We start from the raw sequence: 27,675 nt of genomic DNA, 5'->3' as shown, positions 1-27,675 counted from the left end.
TGTTATTTTTTGGTATAATTTAAAAAAGTTATAAAACGTTCCAATATTCTTTCTGTATTAATTCCTCACGGTTCTCAAGATCTCTGCTTGCTGTTATCCAGTAGGAGCATTCATTGTTTACTTATAGTGGCTAAAATTCTGTCCATGGTCATGGGATGGACACACAGGTGCACGGCTCGTTACAGTATATGTATCAGAGCATTGTCTTCTAACGGTCCGCGTGTGTCCATCACGTGACCATGGACAGAATTGTATCCACTGGAAGTAAACAATGAATGTTCCAAACATTCTTTCGCTGCAGCATTTTTCCACAACTGCCTAAAACTTTTGCACAGTACTGTATATATTTCTAAAAAGAAGACACTCTTGTTAAAGTAATACCCAGAATATTACTTCCTCAGCTACCTGTTTTTATCAAATGTTCATTTTTTGCAGAATTACATAAAAATTCACGTTTGGGGCTAATGTACTCACAAAATATTTCCTAAAACTAAAACGCCAGGGTTTGAGGAGCTGGTTTTCATTTCACAAATCTGCAAATATCAGTGGTACTAGTGGTTTGGACAGGGTATTAGGTACAGTGATAAGGTACGAAGTATATGTCTATACAGTATATACGAATGGACAAACAGGGGATAGATCTGTAAGTGCATACATTTTCTCCTATTTGTGTAGGTGAGTGTAGTGAAAGTGCTCGGGGGTACTTAAAGGACCAGTGTCACGAAAAAAATATGTTTTAAATCAATTTGCTTTTAGTGTTTTATTAAAAAATATGTTTATTTATTTGTGTGTTTGTGTTTTACTTTTTTTTATTTTTTCACTTTTTCTTGTCCATGGGGGCTGCCATTTTTTTTTCCATCTCTGTATGTGTCGATTAACGACACATACAGACATGGAATACGGCACATACAGTCCCATATTGAATGCGAACGGGGCCCGTTCCATCCACTATGCTGAACTGTGCGACGTCCGGCGCCATTTTCTTGTGGACCGGAAGTCGCGGCCGGACAGTAAGATTACTACTTCTGGTCGCGGCTTCCGGACTTGTGCACTTGGAGCGGAGGTAGCAGACGGAGCGGACGGACCGGCGGCGGCAGGAGCAGGTAAGTTAGGTCTGTGTATGTACGTGTTTTACTGTGTGTTTACTACTGTATGTTAACCTACTACACTGTGTGTTAGCTTAAAAAATGGCGACACACAGTGTAGGAGGTTTGACCGTTCAATCCCCTCGTTTCTCCCGGCACTAGCCAGGATAAAGGAGGGGGGGTTCTGAGAGCTCACTAGAGCGAGTGAGTTTTCTCAAATTTTGCAGCATAAAGCAATGTGGTTGCTTTACCACATGCAATGCTGCAATTTTGGGAATTGCTCCATCTAGTGACCAGCGCTGGGAAATATTATAAATTAGAATCTAATTTATAATATTTCCTGACTCGTGAAAAAAATTTTTTCTAGCGACAAATTCCCTTTAAGTTTTAATGATGATCTGCGTTAGTCTGTGATGATACTCACGGATTCAGAATCTTCAGAGGAAATCCACATTTCTGAAGCATCCAATAGGGCGGATGCTGCTAATGTTGTATGCTTCAGGATTGGGGAGTGAGGATTTTTATCACATTTTCGTAGGGGCCCGGCAGAGATGTTAATCTCTGATAGGCTTTGTACCACATGGGTGGTCCGCTTCCCACTCCAAGGGCTCTAAGGAGAAAGTTTTGTCCCATTTATGATAATCAGGAAGACACTTTGCTTTCTTGTTGTCATAAGGGTGGTGAGTGGATAAATAAGTCTAACTGCTCACCCCACCTTAGCGTAAATACAAAACCTCCTTGCGGTTCCATAAAAGGCTATTAGGGGGCAGATCTGACTCAGATTGGTCTTTGGAACTTTCAATTAACAGAAAAAAAAATCCCTTAAAACATCCAATCAGAGAGCAAGGGGTGTGCTACATGAACAAAATTTAATGGAGCACACCACTGAGATCACGTAAAGGCCAAGAAGGGACATGACCAGCGTTACAAGCTCAGCTGTTCCCCTACCCAGAAGTGTAATACAGAGAGCTCCCTCCACTCATATAGCAGCCTTCTGCAGCTTCCCACATCCCCTGCTCCAACCCCTCCCTCCTAATAATGTTGCACAGGGTACAACAGCTCCCTGTGCTCATGATGAAGCATCTGCTGCTCTGTCACTTCCCATTCCTTAGCACTATAATACAGGGAGCTGCAGCTGTCTGCTGCCCGTCTTCTCCCTCCTCCACCACAGCTCCTCCGCAACCATGAGCGCCACACGCAACACTACTGGGAGCCGCAACTCTGTGATTAAGCCCTGCTGGGAGCTATCAGCTACCTACTGGTCGTTTGATCGCTCCCTCATTTTTAAAGCGGCTGCAATTTTCATCTCACGATCTTATTTTTTGTGTCCCCAACTCGCTGCTATGCTTTTAAACAGAAGCCAGAGCTTCATGCTTTAAACAGCTGTGAGAGCGATCGGCGACCTCTTGGTTACCAGATTGTGCCCTTACTTTAAAGCCAAGGTTCGATGGCCAGGGGGTAAAAAAGACGGACTCGCAGCAATCAACCAGATAATTTCATTATTTTTTTTTTTACATGCCTTTTTTAAGGCCTTGTTCACATGGCGTGTATTTGACGCGCTTTAGGCGTTTAAAAACGCGTCAAAAACGTATGCTTTAAGCATCAATGGGAAAACGCATTGTAGTGCATACTACGCTTTATTTTGTGTGCGCAAATAACACGTAGTGTAAAAAAAAAAGAAGAGTCAGGTCAATTCTTGGCGCCAAAAATGCACCTAATTCTCAGTCAATGGGAGTCCTAATTACGTGACAAAACCGCCTGTATTTTGAAAAGAGCTTTACAAAAACGCTAGCGTTTTTGACACGTTTACATGTTTTTTTTAGCGCCTTGTGTTTTGCTTTTTTATGCATACATTTTCAACCTAATTTTTTCTGCCAATTTTCATGTGCTATAGAGAATATGGAAAAATCCCAGGAAAAAACAAACAAACAACGACATGCTGCATTTGAAAAAAAAACTAAAAACGCCAAAGGACCAATAGAAACACACGAGAAGAAAACCTCCACATACAAAACAAAAAGCATTGGGGCAGATTTACTATTGTCTGTTTTTTGTCATATTTTGTGCCAAAATGTGGCACATTTTTGGCGCACAACGTGCAACAAAAGAAAAGAACAGATGTCTGCACCTCACTCAAAGAGGTGTGGCTTGAAATGCACAGACATGCGCAAGGTGGCACAAGAGAAAATTGTCTGACATGTCTACCAACATGTGCAAAATTGATCACATAGCGTGCGCTGCTTAGATAAATTTTGTGCATCTTCTGACTGCCTGGTCTAAGTTTAGGCTGTCTAAATGTTAGACAGCATTAGTAAATCTGCCCCAATGTCTGCAGTGCATTATATACACAGTGGAGTCCCATTATTATGGCCACCAGCTAATATCCAGAGTAACCGCCGTGTGCAGCATGGACAGCAGCTAGATGGGCTGGGAGTGACTCAATAAGGTGCTGGTCGGTTGTCTCAGGTATCTGGAACCATGCTGACTGCAGTGCATCCCACATTTGCTGGAGGGTGCATGGTGGAGAATCCATACAGCGAACAAGAGGATTGAGGTGGTCCCACAGATGCTCAATTGGGTGCAAGTCTGGCGAATTAGGGGGCCGGGGAAGTACTTGGAAGTTTTGGTCGTGCTCCTCCAACCACTGTCGGACATTTCTAGCCGTGTGACATGTCGTATTGTCTTGCTGGAAGATTCCATCTGTCCCGGGGAAGACAAACAGCATGTATGGGAGGATGTGATCTGCAACGATGGATACATACCAAAATCGGTTCAGAGTGCTTTTCACATGGATGAGCGGACCCAGAGAATACCATAAAAAAAAAGAAGTCCCCAGACGATAACTTTGCCGCCACTAGCTTGTATTCTTCCAGCAATGGTTGCAGGGTGCTTGTTCTCTGATGTTTCTTGCCCGACACATCCGTTCGATGAAGCAAAAAACTTGACTAATCGGAGAAGGCAACCCTTTGCCAATCATCGGTGGTCCAATTCGGATACTGCCGTGCAAATTGAAGCCTTTGTAGTGGACGTTCACACCTCACATCAACGGCACGTGGTGCTCCGCAGTTTCCACGTCGGTTATTCCCAATGGTGCCATTTGTCCACTCATGATACACTTTCACCACAGCAAACGTACAGTTCACAATTTTTGAACTTTGGAATTTTGAGGCAGATTTTGCTCTGCCTGTACGCCAATTTTCGCTGCGTTTTTCACCCGCGGCCATTGAGCGCCGCGGCAAAAAACACAGCGAAATACGCTTTCTCTGCCTCCCATTGATGTCAATGGGAGGTCAGAGGCATAAATGCCCGAAGATAGGGCATGTCCCTTTTTGACGCGAGACGGTTTTTCCGTTCGCGGGAAAAAAAAACTGCCTCCCATTGAAATCAATGGGAGGCATTTTCGGCCGTTTTACGATGCGGTTTCCGCGTCCAAAAACTCTGTGTGAACTCCCCCTAAAGGCTGGAGAGGTGGCAGCGCATGTGCACAACTCTTTATTCAGTTAGATGGGAATTCCGGAAACAACCTTGACAGCAAGAATACACTCTCTGCTGATTTGGAAACAATGAAACGAGTTGACAAAAATGTTGACAAAACAGCTGACCGACGGATTTGGCTGGCAGCGGTGCGATGCAGCTTCTATGTTTAGTGGACATATAGGAGCTGCATCGCATAAGCAAATACAATTTTAATAAATGTCAATTTGAAAAATGTTTAAAAACAACACGTACAGTTCATTAAAAAAATAAAATAAACAGGAAGCAAAGGTTTACATAGCTTTTAATGCACTATACAAAGCAAATAAAATATAGGAGCTACTGACATACCGCCTTTAAAAGAACCAGTCATCCACATTATGCTGCCCTCAAGGAGGACATCATAATGTAGTGACAGACATGCAGATTTCAGCGGTGGGTCACTTATTATATTAAAGAATAACTGTACTTTAAAAAGTAATTGCCCTTTTTCAAAACTTTTAAAATATCACAGTGACATATCAGAATTTTGGATCGTTGGAGGTCCGGGTGCCGAGACCCCCATCGTCACTGAGCGGTCATCATCGCTCCGCATTAAGCTAAAGACAGGCTCACAGAGAATGTCTATGAGCTTTTCCTCAGCCTAGATAAGCGCTTCTGCATCTTCATTTCAGCGATTGTTGAGATATCAGCGCCCGGACTCCCACTAATCAAAACTTCTGATATGTCACTATGATATATCAAAAGTTTTGTGAAAGTGCAGTTACACTTGAAGCGAAGCCGTTTGAGAATTTGCATGCAGGGCCCAGGAAGCGCCTCCAGACATGAGTCCGGCATATTTATGAAAAAATGTGTCAATCAGAAGGGGGAGCGTGAATGTAGAAATATCATTGGACTCAAGCCCAAAATCGCCATACGCACGCCGCAAGTATAAAATGTAAATTCTCCCAAACTACAGAACAATGCTGAATATGTGAAATACTGTCTGTCACTACTTTGTCAATATGTGACAGATCCTCTTTAAAGGGCCCAATGTACTCAAAAACTCATGTAAAATACTGGCAGATAAAACAGTACATTTTCTATTTTTCTTAAATGAGTGTTGTTTTGTTTGTGCTTTTCTGCTCCACAGCCGATGAACATGCTCAAGTTTCAGTAGGGGCATATGTCTACTAGGGATATGTTAGATACTACTTTGCTGCTAAATATTTTATTGGAAAGACCCTTCTCAAGTAACACAAACTAAAGGTAAACAAGGCCCTTGAAAGTCCTACATATACGCAATTGGCCACATTAAATAATGACCTTGCTTTCTTAGGAGAAAGAAAAAAATAGACCTCTTGTAGGAATGTTAAGTAGAACATAATGAGGCCTACATCTGTGCTATCTAAGCAGCCAGACCCTATGCTCACAACACACTGGGGATCTGAGTTGTGTCAGAGATATCTACAGTATCTTGTATTATGAGAATATTGTAGGACTACAACATTTTATACTATAAGAGCACAGTTGTTCGGTTGGAAAAATAAAAAAAGTTAGTGAGAGAAACAAACCCCATGCCTTTTATTTCCCATATTACTGTAAGAGAAGAACCTTCTTTTAGGACATTCATATGATCTTTCCAATTATGCAAATGTGTTCCCAGAGGAGCTCTCCCATCTGAAAAGGGGTCTACCAGTAAAAGACGATAGGACCACCTGCTCAGTGACTGTTGTAGGAATTAAAAGTGAAAATGAGTAGCACTTTAAAAAAAGCTTTGTATTTAATTAGGTATTATACAGCTTTCACTCCCATGCATGTGCTTGCTCTTGAACACAATATAAGAATAAAAGTATAATAATAATATTCTAAAGTATAACCTCTAATCAAAACTTATATCAGATAGTGGTAAATTAAAACTAATAGATCTTGGACTGTGCCTAATCTACAGAATTTACTAAGCCTGCTAAGTCATAGCTTACCCAAGAACCCAACCAGCTTTATACATGGTTTATATGATTATATTAGGATGAATATAACTGAACTGTCCACCCAAAATTGTAGAAGCACTAAAAGTCACTTTAAAATACAACTTTCTACTGCAAACCAACATCTCACCTTCTCATTGTCTGCATAAAATAAAAGTAGAATGTGGTCTCAATTAGGTCTTACTTTACTTATAAAAATATAAGATATACAACAACAGGCTGCAAAATACGAGGTGCATCCCAAAAGTAATGAGAATGATTTCCAAAAAAATCCTTTTATTAAAAAAATATAGCATTAGGATCGATCTCCTTCAAAGTAAGTCCCTTTCGACTAAACATAACGATTCTAGTGACACTGCCATTCTTCGTAGCAGTCCTGGACGTCTTCATGTGATTGGTTGTTCAGTGCCCATGTCGTAGCTAACTGGACGTTTCTGCGATTAGTCTGACAGTTAAACATCGATCCCGAACCAGAGCAGGCTTGAAAACGGCCAAATTTTCATCGGTTCATGACGTTGTAGGTTACCCTGAGCGCTGTTCATCCTCAACTGCTTCTCCCCCATCCTTGAAGGCTTTGTGCCATCTGAAAACTTGGGCTGACGACAAAGCAGCTTCCCCATATGCGGTCTTCAGCATCTCGAAGGTTTCTGAAACTGTTTATCCAAGCTTCACACAAAATTTTATTGCGTAACGCTGCTCGATGCTCCTCGGCATATTCGTCTGTGACAAGAGGGGAAAAAAAAAAAAAGGTGCACTTCTGTAAGGTACCGACGATTTGAAAGGCTCGGGCTCAATTAAGGATGGTCTGGCCATATACATAAGATAGCCCGGCAACAACCTCCATCCCTACTTTCCTCAAGCAGCCCTCGTGGGGAGCGTAATAAAATTATTCTCATTAATTTTGGGATGCACCTCGTATGTCACAATGAAGGACAAAACCTATTCTTTTACACCTCAAACACCATGGAAAAAATGGAGTCCAAAAAGTACATAGTTCAACTCCTGTCCATCTCAATACTTCGCTCTAAAAACCTGAACCAGCATATAGGTGTAAATTGTTCCCTGAACCAGCCTACTTGAGGGACCCAACTTCTGTCGCCCCCACACACTAACATTTTAGTTTGCAAACCAAAGTGGATTTTCTGCTTCTACCCACTCTTGCTTTTTGGCCAAAAAATATGGGCAGCTACTGAACTAATATACAGATATATGAATTTTACCTTAGGCTAAAAATAGTGAACCTTACATATCACGGTGTTCCAAACATGAGAAAATTATTTCTAATGTAAGCCAAACAAAAGACCTTGTCAAGAGACGTCAAGAAACATCTTTACCAAGTCAAGCATATATGAAACTCACATGTGTAACATCCCTCTTTGCATTTACAAGGATTTTTAGCTTCTATGACTGCTGCTGTAAGCAATGGTCAGATCTTGCTTGAAGTAATGTCTGCATAAGCACTTTACCCGGGGAAGAGACTGCAACTTCTCACTATACTGACCACAACTCTCAACAATCTGTGATGTTGCTACTCAATAGCAATGGCATGGCAATAAATTAAGTGGATACAAACTAGAAATAAAAAAGGTTAGAGAAGGGATTTCCATGTAGACCAGAGAGATGACACATGAGCGCTCCCATGCTTCTGTTTGGACAAGAGGGGTTCTTTCATTTGCAAAATGTGAGCATAAAATTTTGGTCCCCATTAAAATCTCTTTGCTAAGGCAGTTTATAGCTGCCTTAACATTGACAATCTAGCCTTCTTAAAGAAAAGCTTAAAGGGAACCTGTCACCAGCATTTCACCTATTGAACTTTACTTCTCCCTCACTGGCCGCTGCTATAAAAAGTTCATTGCCATTATCCCCGCTCCTAAACTCCTCTTCCGACTGTAAATAACGGTCTGCAAACGTTTCGCGCCTTATCGTAATAATCCGGTGTCCCTTTGTGCGCACACACCAGAAGAGGACATTAATGCACAAGTACGGGATGTTGTGTGCTGGGGGAAGGCGAGGAGCTGTCAATCAAAAGTAAGAAGGTGAGGTAAACTCGGAAAGACTTGAGGAATGAAGATTTGACTCTTTTCAAAACAAAGATTTGACTCTTTTCAAATGAAGATCTGACTCTTTTATGCTCATTTGCATACAGTGTGGGAACACTAAAAAGCTAAATACTAAAGCTACAGAGCCGACTAAGAAGTCAATTATAGGTTATATAGAAATGATTTTTCACCCACTACCACCAGGTATTGTCGGTTTAATAGGTGAAATGCTGGTGACAGGTTCCCTTTAAGTCACAATAGCTATTTGAACTGGAAAGAGCTAGAATACAAAACACGTATGATACAGAGTGCTTTACTTGTGGCCGCAGGCAAATAAACAATTTGTCTCCAACAATTGACGACTCATTGTGATTTAAGAACAATTTGGAGGCAGTTGTCATATTCCTGTCCTACAGTCAGTCTGCCCTCATCACCTTTGCAGACTTGATTCTAAATCCTCCCCGATTCTCTTTTTAGCCAATCAGTTTGCCTGCAACCTCATATCTCCCCTCAACACGCATCAGATTTGCTTTTTTAAATTGTCTTATTCAACTGGAACAGATATTGAAGCAAAGCGAGGGTGAAACGTGTGTTGGGGCATCGTGCTCTGTACTGGTTGGTCTGTATGTTTTGTCATGCCTTGCTGTTCATGTTGCATTCGATTTTAGCTATACACACTGGTGTGAATATTGTTCATCTTTACCGAGGCGCTATTACTTAACATTTGCTGCGCCATTTTTCACGTGTACTTATGTTTTCTATTACCATCTGGTATATTTTAGATATGCCAATTGTGCAGTCAGTATACCACAATAGCATGTACTACTATCCTCAGTCAGGGGGACTTCTTTTAAACGCTTGAGAACACGCGGTGATGTGGCTTACTCGGTTGTGTCGGCATGTAGCTGGACGCACAAGACATTTTAAAATATCCCCTAAAAAATCGTGAAGTGTTCTAAACACTTTAAAAATGTAAAATTATATATTTCGGGGAGACTACACAGGAAGAGTTGTGAAGAAGGAGCAGTCTATGGCCGCATTCGTGCTGTCGGCTCTAAGGACACACAGTAAAACTTAAGTTAACATAGACTGGTTTTAGTAAGGACACAGCTATAGATTGTCATGCCCCTACATAGATGCCCTCAGAGTAAATCACAAAGAGTGAACACTCATATCCTGTAACCATTTTAAAACCCTTATAAATAGCTACTACTATCAGTGGGATTATCCCCATCTAAGTTTAAAAATGACAATTCAGAAAACTCGTATAAGCAGATCTATTACAATACATTTTGTACCTTCTGTAGTTCAGTATAAACCTGGCCACACACTGGAAAATTTCAGCCATAATTGGCTAAAACTACTTGTGTATGGCATGAATGAATTCGGCCGAACATTTGCCAATTTGCACAAGCCCGAAAGACTCCCTGATCGGCTAGTTTTGTCTTTTATGTAGTGGTTAGGATCGTTCGTGTGGTGTATCGCCAGCTTAACATTGGAAGCACATAAATAGAACTCATATCTAGGGCACAGAAGATGTAAAGCACCAGAGCGGAGCCTCTTTTTATTTGTATGAAGAAAATAACGATTAGTAATGTGCTCTGCGGCAGTTTCTTGGGAATTAATTTGAGGAAGTGAGTGCATTGCAACAATGATGTACCCACCTACAGTAAGTATGGATCCCTTGGCAGGATGTTATTAGATGGCACTCTTATCGCACAATAAAATCTGAGTGCCCTTTGTTGATCATCACTTCCACCTTTCAGAAATTTACTTTTCTGCTGTTTGCACGTTACATGCTTTTAAGTCACCCCGCTCAACGAGGACAATAAAAATCATAGCAAAGTTTATTGTAACAAGTCATAAAAGTATGCACTCTGCTTTGTGTATCCATAGAATGCTCTAATAGACATTAGAAGCTAAGTGGTATAGTAATGGTTTAACACTGGTTCCCTGAAAAGAATGACTCCATCACAGCAAAAATAAAGTAGGATGTGTGTAAATGTCCTACCTTCTAAATGTGTGTAGACTGCACATCAGATAGTCCACAACTGCTCACTTACACCAGGACCAAAACAGACAAAGCCCCCTGCTGCCGGGAGCAGCCCTCAACCCTCCCAGCAAATCGCCACTCACAGATCTGCATGTGCTACTTGATGGGAGGGGAGAGAGGGGGGAGAAAGCCGGTGGTGGGGGAGGGAGAGTGGGAGAAAAGAAAGAGAATGAAAGAAAGAGGAAGAGAAACTGCTCAACCCCTGTCATATTGTGTGCCAGTCCCAATGACAGTGATCATCAGTCACCTGCCCTGAAGCCAGCACCCAGGCCCAGGAGTTAGAGCAAAGGTTGTGTGGGGTCAGCGGAGCTGCAAAGAGATCAACACAGGAGGGGGGAAAAGAGGGGGAGTGAGGCAGGACCCACTACCAGCTGAAACTCATGGAGCTATTTTTGTGTCACAAAAGACACAAGTATTACAGAAATGATACCTTTATTGGCTAACCAACAAAAATCTAAACGGAAAACAGACAAGGCTTCAGTGCTCGGAGGCGACAGAATCAAACAAGGTGCTGAAAATCATCCAAAACAATTTAGACCCTGCAGACTGAGTAATGATCCCTACTGAGAAAACGTCAACAAATGCACTTTGAGAACATGTGTTACATCCTATTATACAGCTTAAACGCACATATCCATCTCGTCACTTACCCGGTGTATTCTATATGTATCTATACATGCCCTGTGGTTCTGTAGGAAAAGTCAAATAATCAGCAAAGTCACCAGGGTGGTGTAAATGGCATTCTGTTTATAAGCACCGCATGTAGAGAGTAACTCATAAAGACAGACTGACTCAAGCAGACGCATAGCATTAGCATTGCCAGGAGGCAAAACGACACATACAATATATCTAATTAAATATACTTCATTTTGACGAGAGAGGATATGATTTATGAATAAACTACACAAGGAATGGGATGTAGAGAAAGCAAAAAGTAGGTTTATGCAACCATAATTTCTAAAATGCCCCTGTTGCACACTACAGTAATCCTAAATTGTAGCAGGTATAAAGAAAAAAAAAAAAAACACAATACCGAACACTTAAATGTAAAACAGAATAATTATTATACCGCTCTAACGATTTAAAAATAGCAAACTCGTGAAACATCCTTAGCAGATCTCCCTTTTCCCAGCACCTACACAAATAGGAAATTAAGTCCAAAAAGGATGCAAAAGGTGGACAACTTCTCCCGAGACCTGTAATTCTACGGAGGCTAATCCAGATTTTTCAAGGTTGGTTGCCACTACATATAGATCCGACATACAGATTCAATATTTCTAGATGAAAAAAATATATATATATAGTGCAACACTATTTGGAGATTTATCAAAGTACACATTTTATTCACAAAGATTAAATAGACCGTTTTATCACTTGTGAAACTAAAGGGGTGATTTATGCATTAGAATGTCCGTGTGGGCTCATGTACACCGCGTTCCAAATTATGCAAATGTTATTTTCGCAGATTTTCCTAAATAGTCGATGCAAATGACAGTCAGTATAATCCTCAAGCCATCAACCGTTGGTGTATAATGCGAATTTTATTGAACAAATCTACTAATGATAACAGATTTTTTTTTAAGAAGTAAAAAACTCAAAATGCACGGTTTCAAATTATTATGCACAGAGATCAAAACATTTTAAAGGTTGTAAAGAGAACTAAAATGGTAATTTGTTGAATTTGCAGCATCAGGAGGTCATATTTACAGAAATCAAAAGCTCTTTCAATAAGAAAAAACTTAACAGGCCAAGTTACATGTTAACATAGGACCCCTTCTTTGAGATCACCTTCACAATTCTTGCATCCATTGAATTTGTGAGTATTTGGACAGTTTCTGCTTGAATATCTTTGCAGGATGTCAGAATAGCCTCCCAGAGCTTCTGTTTTGATGTGAACAGCCTCCCACCCTCAGATATTTTGCTTGAGGATGCTCCAAAGGTTCTCAATAGGGTTGAGGTCAGGGGAACATGGGGGCCACACCATGAGTTTCTCTCCTTTTATGCCCATAGCAGCCAATGACACAGAGGTATTCTTTGCAGCATGAGATGGTGCATTGTCATGCATGAAGATAATTTTGCTACGGAAGGCACGGTTCTTCTTTTTGTACCACGGAAGAAAGTGGTCAGTCATAAACTCTACGTACTTTGCAGAGGTCATTTTCACACCGTCAGGGACCCTAAAGGGGCCTACCAGCTCTCTCCCCATGATTCCAGCCCAAAACATGACTCTGCCACCTCCTTGCTGACGTCCCAGCCTTGTTGGGACATGGTGGCCATTCACCAACCATCCACTACTCCATCCATCTGGACCATCCAGGGTTGCACGGCACTCATCAGTAAACAACACGGTTTGAAAATGAGTCTTCATGTATTTCTGAGCCCACTGCAACCGTTTCTGCTTGTGAGAATTGTTTAGGGGTGGCCGAATAATAGCTTTATGCACACTTGCAAACCTCTAGAGGATCCTACACCTTGAGGTTCGCGGGACTCCAGAGGCACCAGCGGCTTAAAATACCTGTTTGCTGCTTTGCAATGGCATTTTAGCAGCTGCTCTCCTAATCCTATTAATTTGTCTGGCAGAAACCTTCCTCATTATGCCTTTATCTGAACGAACCCGTCTGTGCTCTGAATCAGCCACAAATCTTTTCACAGTACGATGATCACGCTTAAGTTTTCTTGAAACATCCAATGTTTTCATACCTTGTCCAATGTATTGCACTATTTCACGCTTTTCTGCAGCAGAGAGATCCTTTTTCTTTCCCATATTGCTTGAAACCTGTGGCCTGCTTAATAATGTGGAACGTCCTTCCTTTGATTGGGCACACCTGGCAAACTATTTATCACAGGTGTCTGAGATTGATTACAATGATCAAAAGAGCCCTAAGACACAATACCATCCATGAGTTTAATTGAAAAACAAATTATTAAATGTTTATGACACTTAAATCCAATGTGCATAATAATTTGGAACACTGTGTATATTGGCAGGACCACAAGAAAACAAAAAAAACAACGCATAGCGGAACATTGCAATAACATCAGGAAAGGGAAAAGTGATCACAATGTTTCTGCACATCTCCTAAAAAAATCATGGTAGTAATACTTTTTTTTTTGTCAAAATGCATTTTTAAATTCTATACCACAATGCTTAGAGGACGACACTAGATTGACACAATGAGGCTAGTAGAATGATGGCCCCCCCTCTCTGCCATGTAGTGAAAGGCAAGTGACAACCACTGAGAGTGCGTGTCTGTCACTTGTTCATTTTGCAGATGTCCAGGCATTATCTGGCTAATGTAGATTCAGTTCATAATGCAGAACCTGAACCATCTCAACTTTAAGAAAATAAGCCTATCCATTGTGGCATGATATCAATAAATATTATCATGGTGCTAACCCTACTATTGCTATTTTTTAAGTAGAAAAGTGAAAGTAGTAACATTAGCCCTCTCTCTTTATAAATGATCCCCATTTGAATAGTCGCCCTTTTTTCTGTTGTGTTATTTTCCGTAAAGGTGAAATCCCCTCCATCAAAGGCTTCAGATAAAACTAGTTTAGGCTGGGAGGCAGCACAACGCAGAAAAATTCTTCCTCACTGAAACTGGTGACAAGTCAAAATACAGTCCGCTATATATTAGAAAGTTTTTTGTTGATAGCACGTTAGGGCTGGGTTCACACAGAGTTTTTTGCAGGTGGAAAGTCTGCTTCAAAATTCCGTTTGTAATTTTGAGACAGATTTTGCTCTGCCTGCATGCCGATTTCCGCTGAGTTTTTCGCCCGTGGCAATTGAGCGCCGCGGGCAAAAAAACACTGCGAAATACGCTTTCTCTACCTCCCATTGATGTCAATGTTAGCTCAGAGACGTAAACGCCCGGAGATGGGGCACGTCGCTTCTTTTTCCCGCGAGACGGTTTTTCCGCTCGCGGGAACGAACGCCTCTGCCTCCCATTGAAATCAATGGCAGGCATTTTCGGCCGTTTTTTGACGCCTTTTCCGACGCGGTTTCCGCATCAAAAAACATGTCAAAAAACTCTGTGTGAACTGGCCCTAAGCAGACTGATATCTTGTCTGACTCTCCTACAAACATGTATGCCAAGATCAGCAAAGGTAGAGGTGAATAAGTCGGGAATAAGTCACTGCCACAAACACTTCTGGTGGCGGCGTATCTCCTGGTAAGACAAATCTCTGGAACCTGGTGGACAATGCGCCAAAAAAATTTGAAGCTGGGGTTCTTTTCTACTGACATCTGTGGAAGTTCATACTGATTTTAAAAAAATATATATATTATTATTATTATTATTATTATGAATAATGATGATGATGATGATGAAGTAAACAGTCTCTTGGCTTGATGCCCCCATGAAATGTAAATTCATTATATAGCCCCAAGGCATTCACTTCTTGGAGAAGTGATGAAAAACTAGGAACTCTTCCATACCCCTCCCCAACCCTTTTCTGATTCTACACATCACATCTAAGACATGCACGGCTTGTGAAGAAGTACTATGAGAAGCTTCCCCTCCTGTCTCACACACAAAGTAAGTTCTATGCTCTGATTACAAACAGGACAAACAAAGCACTACACACATATCCCAACCGATATCCACAAAACATGAGGTCTAAAATAGTAGAGAAGCGATAAGACTTCCTGTACATACAAGATTACTGTCAGAGTGAGAAATCACAGGTCATTCCTAAAGCCAAGTGAGAAGTGAACCATTTCAGCAGGATTTTTAACCATCACAGTCACGATGAACGCTGCTATGGTCAACCAAGCTCATGTCTTGACATCTGTCTTTTCTCTCACATTATAAAAGAGAAAACATGCTGTCTTGTATAATCCAGTTCTCTAAGAGGTCTGAAGTGTAAGCAACTTGTTGTGTCCAGTAGTAGTTTTCTCCATTCATTACATTTCAGAAAATGAATCCATATATTTATCTTCACCAACTAACTGCTCTCCAAGGATTCCAAGAGCGAATGATATGTTTATGTGTTTCTTATCACGGTCTACTATCTAATGACCATAGAGGAACAGCAAAGCAAAGTGTAATGATGCTTTACACAACACACATGTAGTCATACTATGCCATCTGATGCCAATGCCTTGCCAATGTGAAGAACACCTCTGATTCATCTAATGGACACGAAACAATAGGCAGGAACATATTAAGGATGAAAGAAGACAAGTGCATCTAGTTCAACCTGTTCTCATGCAATGTTGATCCCGAGAAAGGCAAAGCCCCTCCCCCCCGCACCCCACCACGAGGCAGAAGACAATTTTCTTGATCTCAGGGAAAAAAAAAAAAATGAAGAATTTACACATGAAGATCAAAATCGAATCCATTTCAAATCTCCACTTAATGGAAAGTATCGGTCCAGCCAAAAGCAAAATTCATACTGCGGTTCATTAGAATGCAATGCAGAACCGTTAGCAAAAACGCAAGCAGTTCAGCAACAATACTGGCAGCGCGGTCATTAAATACATACAGTCGGACATTATGAAGATGTGGTCAACCGCACAAAAAACACATTGTAATATAATAGCAGCAGTCTGTCCATAACACAAATTTCACCACTGACTTCTATTGAAAAATGACTTGCTGCAGTTTAAAAACACAACATAAACGCAACGTGGCCGCACTGAGGCCTTACCCTTACAGAGACAGCTGCAGAAAAGCATCATGCCCTCAAGTGTCAAAACTATAAAAATACCACCCACACATTCTTGGTAGATACTTCCTTAATTTTACATTTATGTTTTATAGAATTTTTTCAAAAAGTACTTGCTAAAGGCCCTGTTTATATGGGCTAATGATCGGGCGAACGAGCACACTTCCAAATACGCTTTCCCAATCATTGGCACTTGTAAACATAGCAGCGATCAGACAAGCAAACGCTTATTTGGGGCTGATCAGATCTTTTAAGTGGGCATTAAAATCATTGGTTGTCACCAGAACATCTCCCCATATAAATAGGTATGTGGTGCCTCCAAAAAAAAGAAACTATGTGATCGAACGATGGTACTAACGAAAGATCAGTCACATACAGTACCGATGATCGCTCAAATATCGATACTATTCGAATGCCGTGCACACTCAAACGGTTCATTACTGTAAATTCATGTATTTCGATTCTAAGCTGTGCGGCCACACAGCTTAGTATTGTAATACATGAATTTAGTTAGTAGGATGATGTGATGCAGCCGGTGCCACGCTAATGAGCGCCAGCCCTGAAGTCCGAGAACATGGCTAAAATGCTGCAAAGCACCCCCACGCTTCTCTGTCTTCAGTGCCTGCCACTCAATAGTGCAGTGGTGGCTGCATCACATCATACTAAACACGCAGGCACAGCTCCGCCTTTATCCCCTGGAATGTGGCGATCATAGCTGACTGCGCCATTGGAAGAGAAAATGAGAAGGGGAACCTCCATTTGATCGCATCACAGGGAATCCCTGTGACGCGATTGAGGGACATACCGTTTATGGACAGACAGCCCAGGGTCCATTGAAGGACCCCAGAGCGGTCTCACCACATTTCCTGTTAGGGCATAATTAGGTATGCCCTAACAACTGCCTGTGTACCATCAGCATTATCAAAATATTGTTCTGTGGAAGCATTGAAAGAGCAGCAAAACCTTTTAAAGGGAAGCAGTCAGAAGGCCCAGAACAAAAGGACATTGTGAAAAAATTTAGCTTCTGATTTACCAGGTGAGTATCACTTGTTTTATTACAGCACATCCCCTGCCTGCAGCCTGTATTTTAAATGTCCCAGAAAACCCATTTAATAGATTCCGATGCAAACTGCAGAAATATTAAAAAAAAAAAAAAAAAAAAAAAAAAAAAAAAGACAAATTACCCCACACTTCAACAAATCTTTATCACTTGCCAGGTCAGGGCAAGGCCCCATGCACACGAACGTAAAAACACCCGTAATTATGGCCTTTTTTTATGGGCCCATGGACTTATTGGCCACAGGTACCTCCCCGTATGCTTACGGGAAGGTGCCCGTGCCGTTGAAAAATATAGAACATGTCCTATTTCAGGCCGTAATTACGGGACGGGCAGGCCCATAGAAGTCTATGGGGCTCCCGTAATTACGGGTGACAACATGTGCGCACCCGTAATTACGGGAGCGTTGCTAGGCGACGTCAGTAAATAGTCACTGTCCAGTGTGCTGAAAGAGTTAAACGATCGGCAGTAACTCTTTCAGCACCCTGGACAGTGACTTCCGATCACAATATAGATCAACCTGTAAAAAAAATAAAAATAAAAATAAAAAAAAAAGGATTTGGATACTTACCCAGAACTCCCCGCTTCTTCCTCCAGTCCGGCCTCCTAGGATGACGTTTCAGCCCATGTGACCGCTGCAGCCAATCACAGGCTGCAGCGGTCACATGGACTGCGCATCATCCAGGGAGGTCGGACTGGATGTCAAGAGAGGGACGCGTCACCAAGACAACGGCCGGATAAGTATGAATTTCTTTAACTTTTTCTGCGGAAAGGGCTGTCCCTTCTCTTTATCCTGCACTGATAGAGAGAAGGGGCTGCCGATTACTGCACTGTAATTTTGCAGTGAAAACGTGCCTGTAAATACGGGTGACACCGGACCCGTATTTACTGGGAACGGGTCCGTAAATACTGGTGCAATACGGGTCGAATACGCGTGACCAAGGACCCGTATTTACGACAGTATTTACGGGAGGACAAAAATACGTTCGTCTGCATGAGGCCTAAGCAAGTGCTTACCCCTCCCTGCTCAATACTGGTCTGGCTAGATGTTAAAGTAATATATCATTTGACAGGCCAATTGTAGAGTGTACATACTGATCTTATATCACCACTATTAGTTTGTTTGGTTTCTACACTTAATGTAAATTAACATCTATGCTTCACCTGAGCGTACCGAGTGGTGCCTAGAGATTTACACATTATGGGTTATTCGTGTAATGCTTTTTGGGGTAAGGAAAAAGACCTGTTTACTTATTCTTCTACACTGCCACCTAGTGTTGTGTTTGTATAGTGCAAACGAATTTTATAACCACAATGCGTAGTCTGCTCTTTTTTTAACCTTAAAGTGTAGCTAAACGTTTGATAAACTTCTGACATGTCATAGTGACATGTCAGAAGTTTGGATTGGTGGGGGTCCGAGCACTGAGACCCCCACCAATCGCTAGAATGAAGCAGCTGAAGCGCTCGTGTGAGCACTCAGCCTCTTCGTGTCTGTTCGGCTTTTTCCGGAAAGCCAATGTATCGGAGTACCAGCTCATAGATTTCTATTGAGTCCGTACACTATACATTTATTTCCGGAAAAAGCCGAACAGACACGAAATGGCTGAGCGCTCACACGAGCGCTTCAGCTGCTTCGTTCTAGGATTGGTGGGGGTCTCCATGCTCGGACCCCCACCAATCCAAACTTCAATTTCTGACATGTCACTATGACAGGTCAGAAGTTTGTCAAATGTTTAGCTACACTTTAAAATAAATCTTTCATTTTTATCATGATGTAGCTTTTAGGCCCAATATTCTGTGATGATTCATTTCTTAAAGGGGTATTCCCATCAGACATTTATGGCATATCCTGTTGATAGTTGTGGGCTCAAGTGTGCTTGGCTGTGCCCGTAACTCACATGGAAGTAAACGGAGAACGGCCACACTTCTCCATTCATTCTCCACCTGTATGCTGCTGTGCGTCGGGACAGGTTTGAGGGGACCCAGAGGCGGGACCCGCGCCTATCAGTCATTTATAGCATATCATGTGGATAGGTGCGTGCTGAAGCGTCCTCGGCTGTCTTTGTAACTCACATAAAAGTAAATAGAGAGCGGTAACCTTGGTCAGGGACTCTGTTGAGGGACTCACATCTTCCAGACATTTATGGTATATCCTATGTCAGACATGGGGGAATAAGCTTTTAAAGGCAATGTACACCTTTGTAGGGATGTCACGATACCAGAATTTGGATTTAGACACCGATATTTTGTGTAGTATTGCGATTTCAATACCAAAACGATACTTTGCCAACAATAATAAAAAAATAAAAAAAAGCTCTTCCATTTTCTGATGTGAGGCGCGTGGTGTGATGAATTTTGAATGTGCCTCACATTAATAGTAATTAACCCCATCATGTTTCTCAGACATAATGGGTTAATGTGTAAGGTACATGATGGGGTTAATTACTATTAATGTGAGGCACATGGAGGTTAAATTCATCACACCTCGTGCATTACATTAATAAGTGAAAGAAGTTTTTATAAAAAAAAATTTACAGCGCACATATCAAGTTACACAAAAAAATTGTTGTGCAGGTTATTACGGCCGCACCAATACAGAATATGTGTATATTTTACGTATTGAGACTTATGTTAACGTTTATTGTAAAAAAGGTGTATGTGTATTTTTTTAAATTTAAAGGGAAGGAGTCATGACATTTTAATTTTTCTTATCAAATTGCTTTTAGTATGATATTAAAATAAATTTTATTTTTGTGTTCCACTTTTTACTTTTTTCTTACTTTTACTTCTCTATGGGGGCTGCCATTTTTTTTTTTATCTCTGTATGTGTCGATTAACGACACATACAGAGATGGAATACGGCAGCTACAGTGCATAGGAGTCAATGAACGGCTCCCGTCCATTGCTTCTGCTCTCTGGCTCTGTACTGCGCAAACGCAGGTCAGAGTCACACAGCAGAGCAGCTGTTTGCAGGGAGAGAGCAGGCGCCATACTGAAGACCAGCTGCACTGCAGGTAAGATGTGTCTCTGTCTGTCCCTCTCTCTCACTCACAGACCCCCGCTCTCGTGACCCCCGACGGGTCACCCACCCGACACCCCCCCCCCCTTGTAGTCGTGCAGGAGACTCTGTATAAAGGACGCAGCTTATCCTTCTATGTTATGTGAGGTCTGCCATCCACACATGATGTAACTGTCCTGGGAAAGCTGGGTGATAAACAATATGCCCGCTGTTCGTGTGGCACCCAGCTTCCAGACCCCTGAACGGTAAATCTCTCTAGTTGTGCTGAGACTGAGAGGTTCATTAGTCACATCCCCAAACAGTCTCAGCACAACTAGAGAGATTTACCATTCAGGGGTCTGGGAAAGGTGGGTGACCACAATTACCCCTCCTACTGGCGTGTGAGAGGTTCATTAGTCACTTCAGTAGGAGGGGTAATGGTGGTCACCCAGCTTTCCCAGAAGCAGATATAACCAGGAAAGGGCTGGATGGATGGGCTGAGGGTTCACAGGGTTTTTGGTGATCCCCCTCTGTCATGTGATCGGACCTAGGTTACCGGTTCTGATGCAGACGGGGTTCATGCGACTATAAATCTGTACATAACAAGGAACAGTGCACTCAGGACAAGCCCTGCCCTCATGCCATAGTTGTGTGGTTCTGTCTGCAGTGATGGCGGTGGGTGGCTCTAACACCCGCCTCCCCCGTCGGGTCATCTCAGGACAGAAGGGGTGTCCGGATTGGAGATACAGCGCCGCACCTGTCCTCAGGTCGTGTCTGGTATTGCAGTTCACCTCCATTGAAGTGAATAGGACAGAGCTGTAATACCACACACGACCTGAGGACAGGTGCGGCGCCATGTTTTCCTGGACGACCCCTTTAACAGTGTGTGTGTGTGTGTGTGTGTGTGTGTGTGTGTGTGTGTGTGTGTGTGTGATACTTCATAGCCGCTTAACAGCGGTTTTGAAGAATCAGCGGTGAGCACCCCCCCCCCCCACCTGTCAACTGAAAAGTCAATCACTTCACTTTCATCATTCTAAGGGTATGTTCACACGCAATGTTTTCAGCTGAAAAATCGGAAGCAGAACGCCTACAAGCATCTGCCCAAATAAGACGTTCTGTTCCGACAGGGCGTTTTTTACGTGGTAGTTTTCCAAAAACGGCACGTAAAAAGACGCCCGCCAAAATGAAGTGCACATCACTTCTTGGGACGTTTTTGGAGCCGTTTTTCATTGACTTTATAGAAAAACAGCTCCAAAAACGTCCGTAAAAAACGCGAGTTTGATTAAAAAATGGCTGAAAATCAGGAGCTGGTTTCCCTTGGTTGAGTAAGCGTGTGAACATACCCTTAGCCTTTTGGTGTATCCTATAACTTCTGCCAGCTGCAGAATCACACCCAAAATAGCAGCCGGACACTGCTTAGCAATTTGAATACCCCTTTTCCTGGCTTGTAGGGGGGGGGGGTGAGATTCCCTCCCACATTTACGGCAGCTGTGAGTCAGGTTGCTTTGCCTTATTCACCTTGCTGTAATTCTGGGAAGTGCCACCCCTGGTGGCCAACATAGGAAAACATGTCAAATTATTATTTAATTTTTAATACTTTCCACCATGTGGAAGAAAGAACAAAATACAGCAAAAAACGTAAAAAATATAATAAGAAATAAGTAACGACACTTAAAAAAAAGGTTTGATTCGCGACACATTCCCTTTAATAGACTGGCACATATCTATTTGCCAGTACATTAGCCTGTGTACTGATAGTAAACAGGCAGTTGTTAGGACATACCTAAGTATGCCCTAACAACAGGAAATATGGTCAGACAGCCCTGGGGTCCTTCAATGGACCCTGGGCTGTCTGCCCATATATGATATGTCCCTCAATCGCGTCACAGGGATACCTGTGATGCGATCCAAGGGGCACCCCCCCATCTCATTTTCCCCTGAATGCTGCAGTCCGCTTTGATCACAGCATTCAGGGGAATAACGGCGGAGATAAGAGGTTTCTATGACCTCCGCCGTTATAGAGCAGGGCTGCGGCTGTGTAATACAGCGATTGCCCCGCTCCTGACATTAAGTTCAGGCACTGAAGACAAAACATGGGGGTGTTTTGCAGTGCAGGAGCCATGTTCTGTCTTCAGTGCCGCCGCTCATTAGTGAAGCAAACACACACACATTATATATATATATATATATATATATATATACACATATACACACACATACACACACACACACACACACACACACACACGTGTGTATCAGTATGATTAGCGCAACTTTGTAATTACATTTGAATGAAAATTACTTTTTCAGATACAGCTGCTTTGTATCTTGTATACAGAGAAGCTGTATCTTGCACTAAATCCTGTATCTGTCAGGACTGCGGGACGGATTAGTTCAGGGACAGCAGGTCCCGAGTGTCTCTGACACACAGGTTCAAGCGGTTATCGATCACATCTAAGTTCATAACTTAGATGTGATCGATTACCTGTGGATGATGCGTAATCAGCTTTCACTGAACCCGTCAGCGCCGCTGACCGGATTCAGGTCTCAGTGCAAAATACAGCTACGCTCTATACAGGATACAAAGCAGCTGTATCTCAAAAAATTATTTTTAATAAAATGTAATTACAAAGTTGCACCAATCACACATTTTTATAAAAAACAGAACAAAATAAATAGTTTTCTAAGGTGTACATAGCCTTTAATATATGTTTATAGCGGTCACAGCTCCAAATATAAATAATCGGGAAGAATGTGGTGTTCGAAGCACAGTTAAAGGACACCACGTGGTTTTTGAGGTACAGTTGAGAGGACACCACGTGGTTTCTGAGGTACAGTTGAGAGGACACCACGTGGTTTCTGAGGTACAGTTGAGAGGACACCACGTGGTTTCTGAGGTACAGTTGAGAGGACACCACGTGGTTTCTGAGGTACAGTTGAGAGGACACCACGTGGTTTCTGAAGCAGTTGCACAGTTAGCTCCACCCACAGCCCGACCTGCAAGAAGCCTGTGAGGAAGGAGAGCTTATCCAAGTAACGGCCGTGCATTGTGCCGCTCGCTTGCTCTCTTCTACTCCTCACAGTGCAAAGTGCATGTGACGTGGAGAAGGAGAGTATTTTGTTTCTCCCTGTGGATACTGAATCCTTACTCCCTTCGCGACGCTGTGGCCGGGGATGTCGTTCCTGGAGAAATCCCTGACTTCACTATCCATATCTGGCCGGTGACTTCTGAAGGCTCTGTGGCCGGTGATTCTGATCCAGGAGAAGTCCCTGTCTTCACTGTCCATATATGGACAGGGACTTTCCCCTGGAGCGGTCCCCTACTCCTGAAGTGGAATCCGCCAAGCTGCGGCCGATGATTCCGATCCAGAAGTCCCCGACTTCACGGTCCATATATGGACATTGAAGTCAGGGACTTCTCCTGGAGCGGTCTCCCACAGGGGGGTGCCATCTATGGGGGGTGGCTATGTACAAGGGGTCTGTGTATGGCACTACCTACAGGGGGGCTGTGTGTGGCTCTACCTACAAGGGGGTCTGTGTGGCACTACCCACAAGGGGGTCTGTGTGGCACTACCCACAAGGGGGTCTGTGTGGCACTACCCACAAGGGGGTCTGTGTGGCACTACCCACAAGGGGTCTGTGTGGCACTACCCACAAGGGGGTCTGTGTGGCACTACCCACAAGGGGGTCTGTGTGGCACTACCCACAAGGGGGTCTGTGTGGCACTACCCACAAGGGGGTCTGTGTGGCACTACCCACAAGGGGGTCTGTGTGGCACTACCCACAAGGGGGTCTGTGTGGCACTACCCACAAGGGGGTCTGTGTGGCACTACCCACAAGGGGGTCTGTGTGGCACTACCCACAAGGGGGTCTGTGTGGCACTACCCACAAGGGGGTCTGTGTGGCTGCTCAGGAGACACTCTCAAAGCAGCGACGCTGTGAGACCCAATAGCGGCTACATCACTCCACTCAATTCTGAGTTTGGTATCTTGCGATCCATCTGCTTGCACGACGGGCACTAAACATAACGCTGCCAATTGAGGGAGAGTGTAACCTTACCTGGCTTATTACTTTAGCTGCCTGCTACTATTAGTAGGTATGTCCATTTGATCTTATGGATTAAGGTCAATTTAGGCAATCTCTATGTTACACAATCATAGCTCTAAGGCCCCATGCACACGACCGTGCCCGCAATCACGGCCCGCGATTGCGGGCACGGCCGGCCGCTGACTGACAGCCGCATTTTCGGGCCGTGCTCCCATACAAAGTATGGGAGCACGGCCCGCAAAATGCGAAAGAACGGACATGTTCCATAATTCCCGGAACATTTCCACGGCACGGACACCCTTCCGTAGTGCTACGGAAAGGTGTCAGTGTTCAATGAAAGATAATGGCTCCGTTTTTGCGGACCGCAATTGCGGTCCGCAAAAACGGAGGTTTTTTACGGTCGTGTGCATGGGGCCTAAGAGCACTTCCTCCTTAGTCCCATTGATGTCGACACAACCATTCATACAGGATGGTGTCTCAATTCAATGGGAATTGAAGAAAAACATAACACAGTAATACTAATAAATAAATAAAAAATAAAAATATTTAAGCCAAAATAAAGATAAAAAGTATAAAGAAAATTATTTTTTCAGTGCAACTCAAAGGGACACCGCACTGGATATTTCTTTCCCTATAATTGTCGGTATCAATAAATACAATTGAAGGCGACCTAACAGCTATTATTCTTGTCCCATTCCTCTCCTTTTCCCCATACCCATAATTTCTATGATTTATATTGGTGGTGTACACCTTTGCAAGAACTGTCAATTCAAATAATATAATAGGAGGATCTCTTCCTTTTTCTGGGCTGTGTGGCACTACCTACAGGGGGGCTGTGGCAGTATCTGCAGAGGCCAGTGTGTGGCATTATCTGCAGAGGCCAGTGTGTGGCATTATCTGCAGAGGCCAGTGTGTGGCATTATCTGCAGAGGCCAGTGTGTGGCATTATCTGCAGAGGCCAGTGTGTGGCATTATCTGCAGAGGCCAGTGTGTGGCATTATCTGCAGAGGCCAGTGTGTGGCATTATCTGCAGAGGCCAGTGTGTGGCATTATCTGCAGAGGCCAGTGTGTGGCATTATCTGCAGAGGCCAGTGTGTGGCATTATCTGCAGAGGCCAGTGTGTGGCATTATCTGCAGAGGCCAGTGTGTGGCATTATCTGCAGAGGCCAGTGTGTGGCATTATCTGCAGAGGCCAGTGTGTGGCATTATCTGCAGAGGCCAGTGTGTGGCATTATCTGCAGAGGCCAGTGTGTGGCATTATCTGCAGAGGCCAGTGTGTGGCATTATCTGCAGAGGCCAGTGTGTGGCATTATCTGAAGAGGGCAGTGTGTTGCATTATCTGCAGAGTGCAGTGTGTGGCATTATTTACAGAAGGCAGGGCAAAGCATTATCTAGAGGGCAGGGCGAAGCATTATCTACAGAGGGCAGGGCGAAGCATTATCTACAGAGGGCAAGGAGTGGCATTACCTACAGAGGGCAGGGAGTGGCATTACCTACAGAGGGCAGGGAGTGGCATTACCTACAGAGGGCAGGGAGTGGCATTACCTACAGAGGGCAGGGAGTGGCATTATCTACAGAGGGCAGGGAGTGGCATTACCTACAGAGGGCAGGGTGTGGCATTATCTACAGAGGGAAGTGTGTGGCAGAAAATGTACAAAATGAAATTCATCCGCAAAACGGTTCAAAATCGGCCGTTAAAATATATGGACACAGTGACGGCAGCCACTTCTGAAGCGAAATCCCTGACCCTGTGGGCGGTGTCTCCGCTCCAGGAGAAGTCCCTGACTTCAGTGTCCATATATGGACACAGTGACGTCAGCCAATTCTGAAGCGGAATCCCCAATCCCCGGCCAAAGCGTTGCTGAAGCTGTGGCCGGGGATTCCGCTCCTACAGCGAGCAAAAAAATACCCCCTCCTCACATGCACTTCGCACTGTGAGGAGGAGGAGAAGGAGAGAAAGCGAGCGCTGGAAGACACGGCCGTCACTCGGGATACATTCCTGTGATGGCCGTGTATTACCCGGCCCCGCAGACTTCTATGGGAGCAGGGCGGCCGGGAGGGCATGTCCCATTTTTTTGACGGCCGGGTTTCCCGGGCCATCAAAAAATCGGTTGTGTGAATAGCCCCATTTGGGGTCTATTGTTCCTACTGCGGCCGTGTGACGGCCATTATTTGAACGGCCGTCACACGATAGGAAACCCTGTCGTGTGAATAGCGCCTTAGAAAAAGTCGTTAGTTTTTCTGAAATATACAAAGTGACTTAAAAATATGTTTTTAATTTTCATCTTCCACTGCCATATTAGCCATTTGTTTGTAAAAGTAAAATGAAGGACATACTCTTAAATATTCACTATATTTGAAATGTACAATAACTCATGTTACCTACCATTGTTCCCAGGAGGCTGTAAAGAATCCCCAGTTATACCACACCACCCGACAGGAAAGATGTCACGCGAGTCGTAATTGCACCAGTAGTCAAATGCTCCCCTCCATCCATCAAATGTGATAAATATTTCATCTCCTTTCACATCTCCCACTGTAGCTGGGCAGATTAAAAATGGATTCTTCTTGTCCACAGCTTCCAGTTTCAATCCAATTTGAAATAGGTTTTGAGTTGGCTTTTGTGGTTCCTGTTAAAAATAATTAAAAAACAATTACATTTCTGTCAATTTTACTTGATTGAGGCTGAGCCATATCATCAGTAGACACAGCCCATAAAGACGTTGGAGCCCAAGGAGTTGTGCTGTTTTTGGAGGGCAAAAAAAAACCAGACCCTGTCTCAAAGTCCATCAATTAGCTGGAGTGGAGAGCGGCTAAAAACTCACCAGCATGGACCCAGCACGTACATGCATTACATGGCCAGCCCAATGGTTTCAATAGGAACAGTGTAAAGTTTCACTTCTAATGCTGCAGTGGAGATACCAGGTCCCTCAGAGATTACTGCTGATTTCTGGTGGTTCTGAGCAGTGGCATACCTTGTTGTCCTCCTATCGTCAGGGGACTTTTCAAACCAAAAATGGATTTTAGATTTGGATCGGCCAATAGTCTAACTTATGTGTACAGCCCAACAGAAAGAACAAAGTGGACACATTGGATCAGGGCTGGGAAAAGATTCGTCAGTGGCCAAGGTGGTGGTTTTAGAAGGCGCCCCACCACCCTCGGTTCCGGACGTTCAGCATGGTAGTTGTCAGATAGACATTCATTTACTTCTCACCTTTTTCAGACAAAACTCTAGGATTCCTATTTATACAAGAAAACACTGATTGGTAAAGACTGTAAAAGTAG

General features: G+C 43.2%; 1 protein-coding gene across 9 annotated transcripts in view; it reads right to left on the bottom strand.

Annotated features, from left to right (window-relative positions):
• The window catches only part of SCML2 (Scm polycomb group protein like 2), a 91,562-nt gene that overhangs the window by 19,509 nt on the left and 44,378 nt on the right, over positions 1-27,675 (bottom strand). For all 9 annotated transcript variants that reach the window (XR_012881444.1, XM_075852960.1, XM_075852961.1 and 6 more), the window contains one exon: positions 26,777-27,020. Coding sequence is in view for 8 of the 9 variants with exons in the window: in XM_075852960.1 (XP_075709075.1) it covers positions 26,777-27,020 (244 nt within the window). In the remaining variant the exon portion in view is untranslated. The remainder of the gene's footprint in view (positions 1-26,776; positions 27,021-27,675) is intronic.

The sequence above is a fragment of the Rhinoderma darwinii genome, chromosome 2, assembly GCF_050947455.1.
Source record: "Rhinoderma darwinii isolate aRhiDar2 chromosome 2, aRhiDar2.hap1, whole genome shotgun sequence".
NCBI lineage: Eukaryota > Metazoa > Chordata > Amphibia > Anura > Rhinodermatidae > Rhinoderma > Rhinoderma darwinii.
Note: the sequence above shows the minus strand (reverse complement) of the source record. Positions and strands in the feature narration are given on the sequence as shown.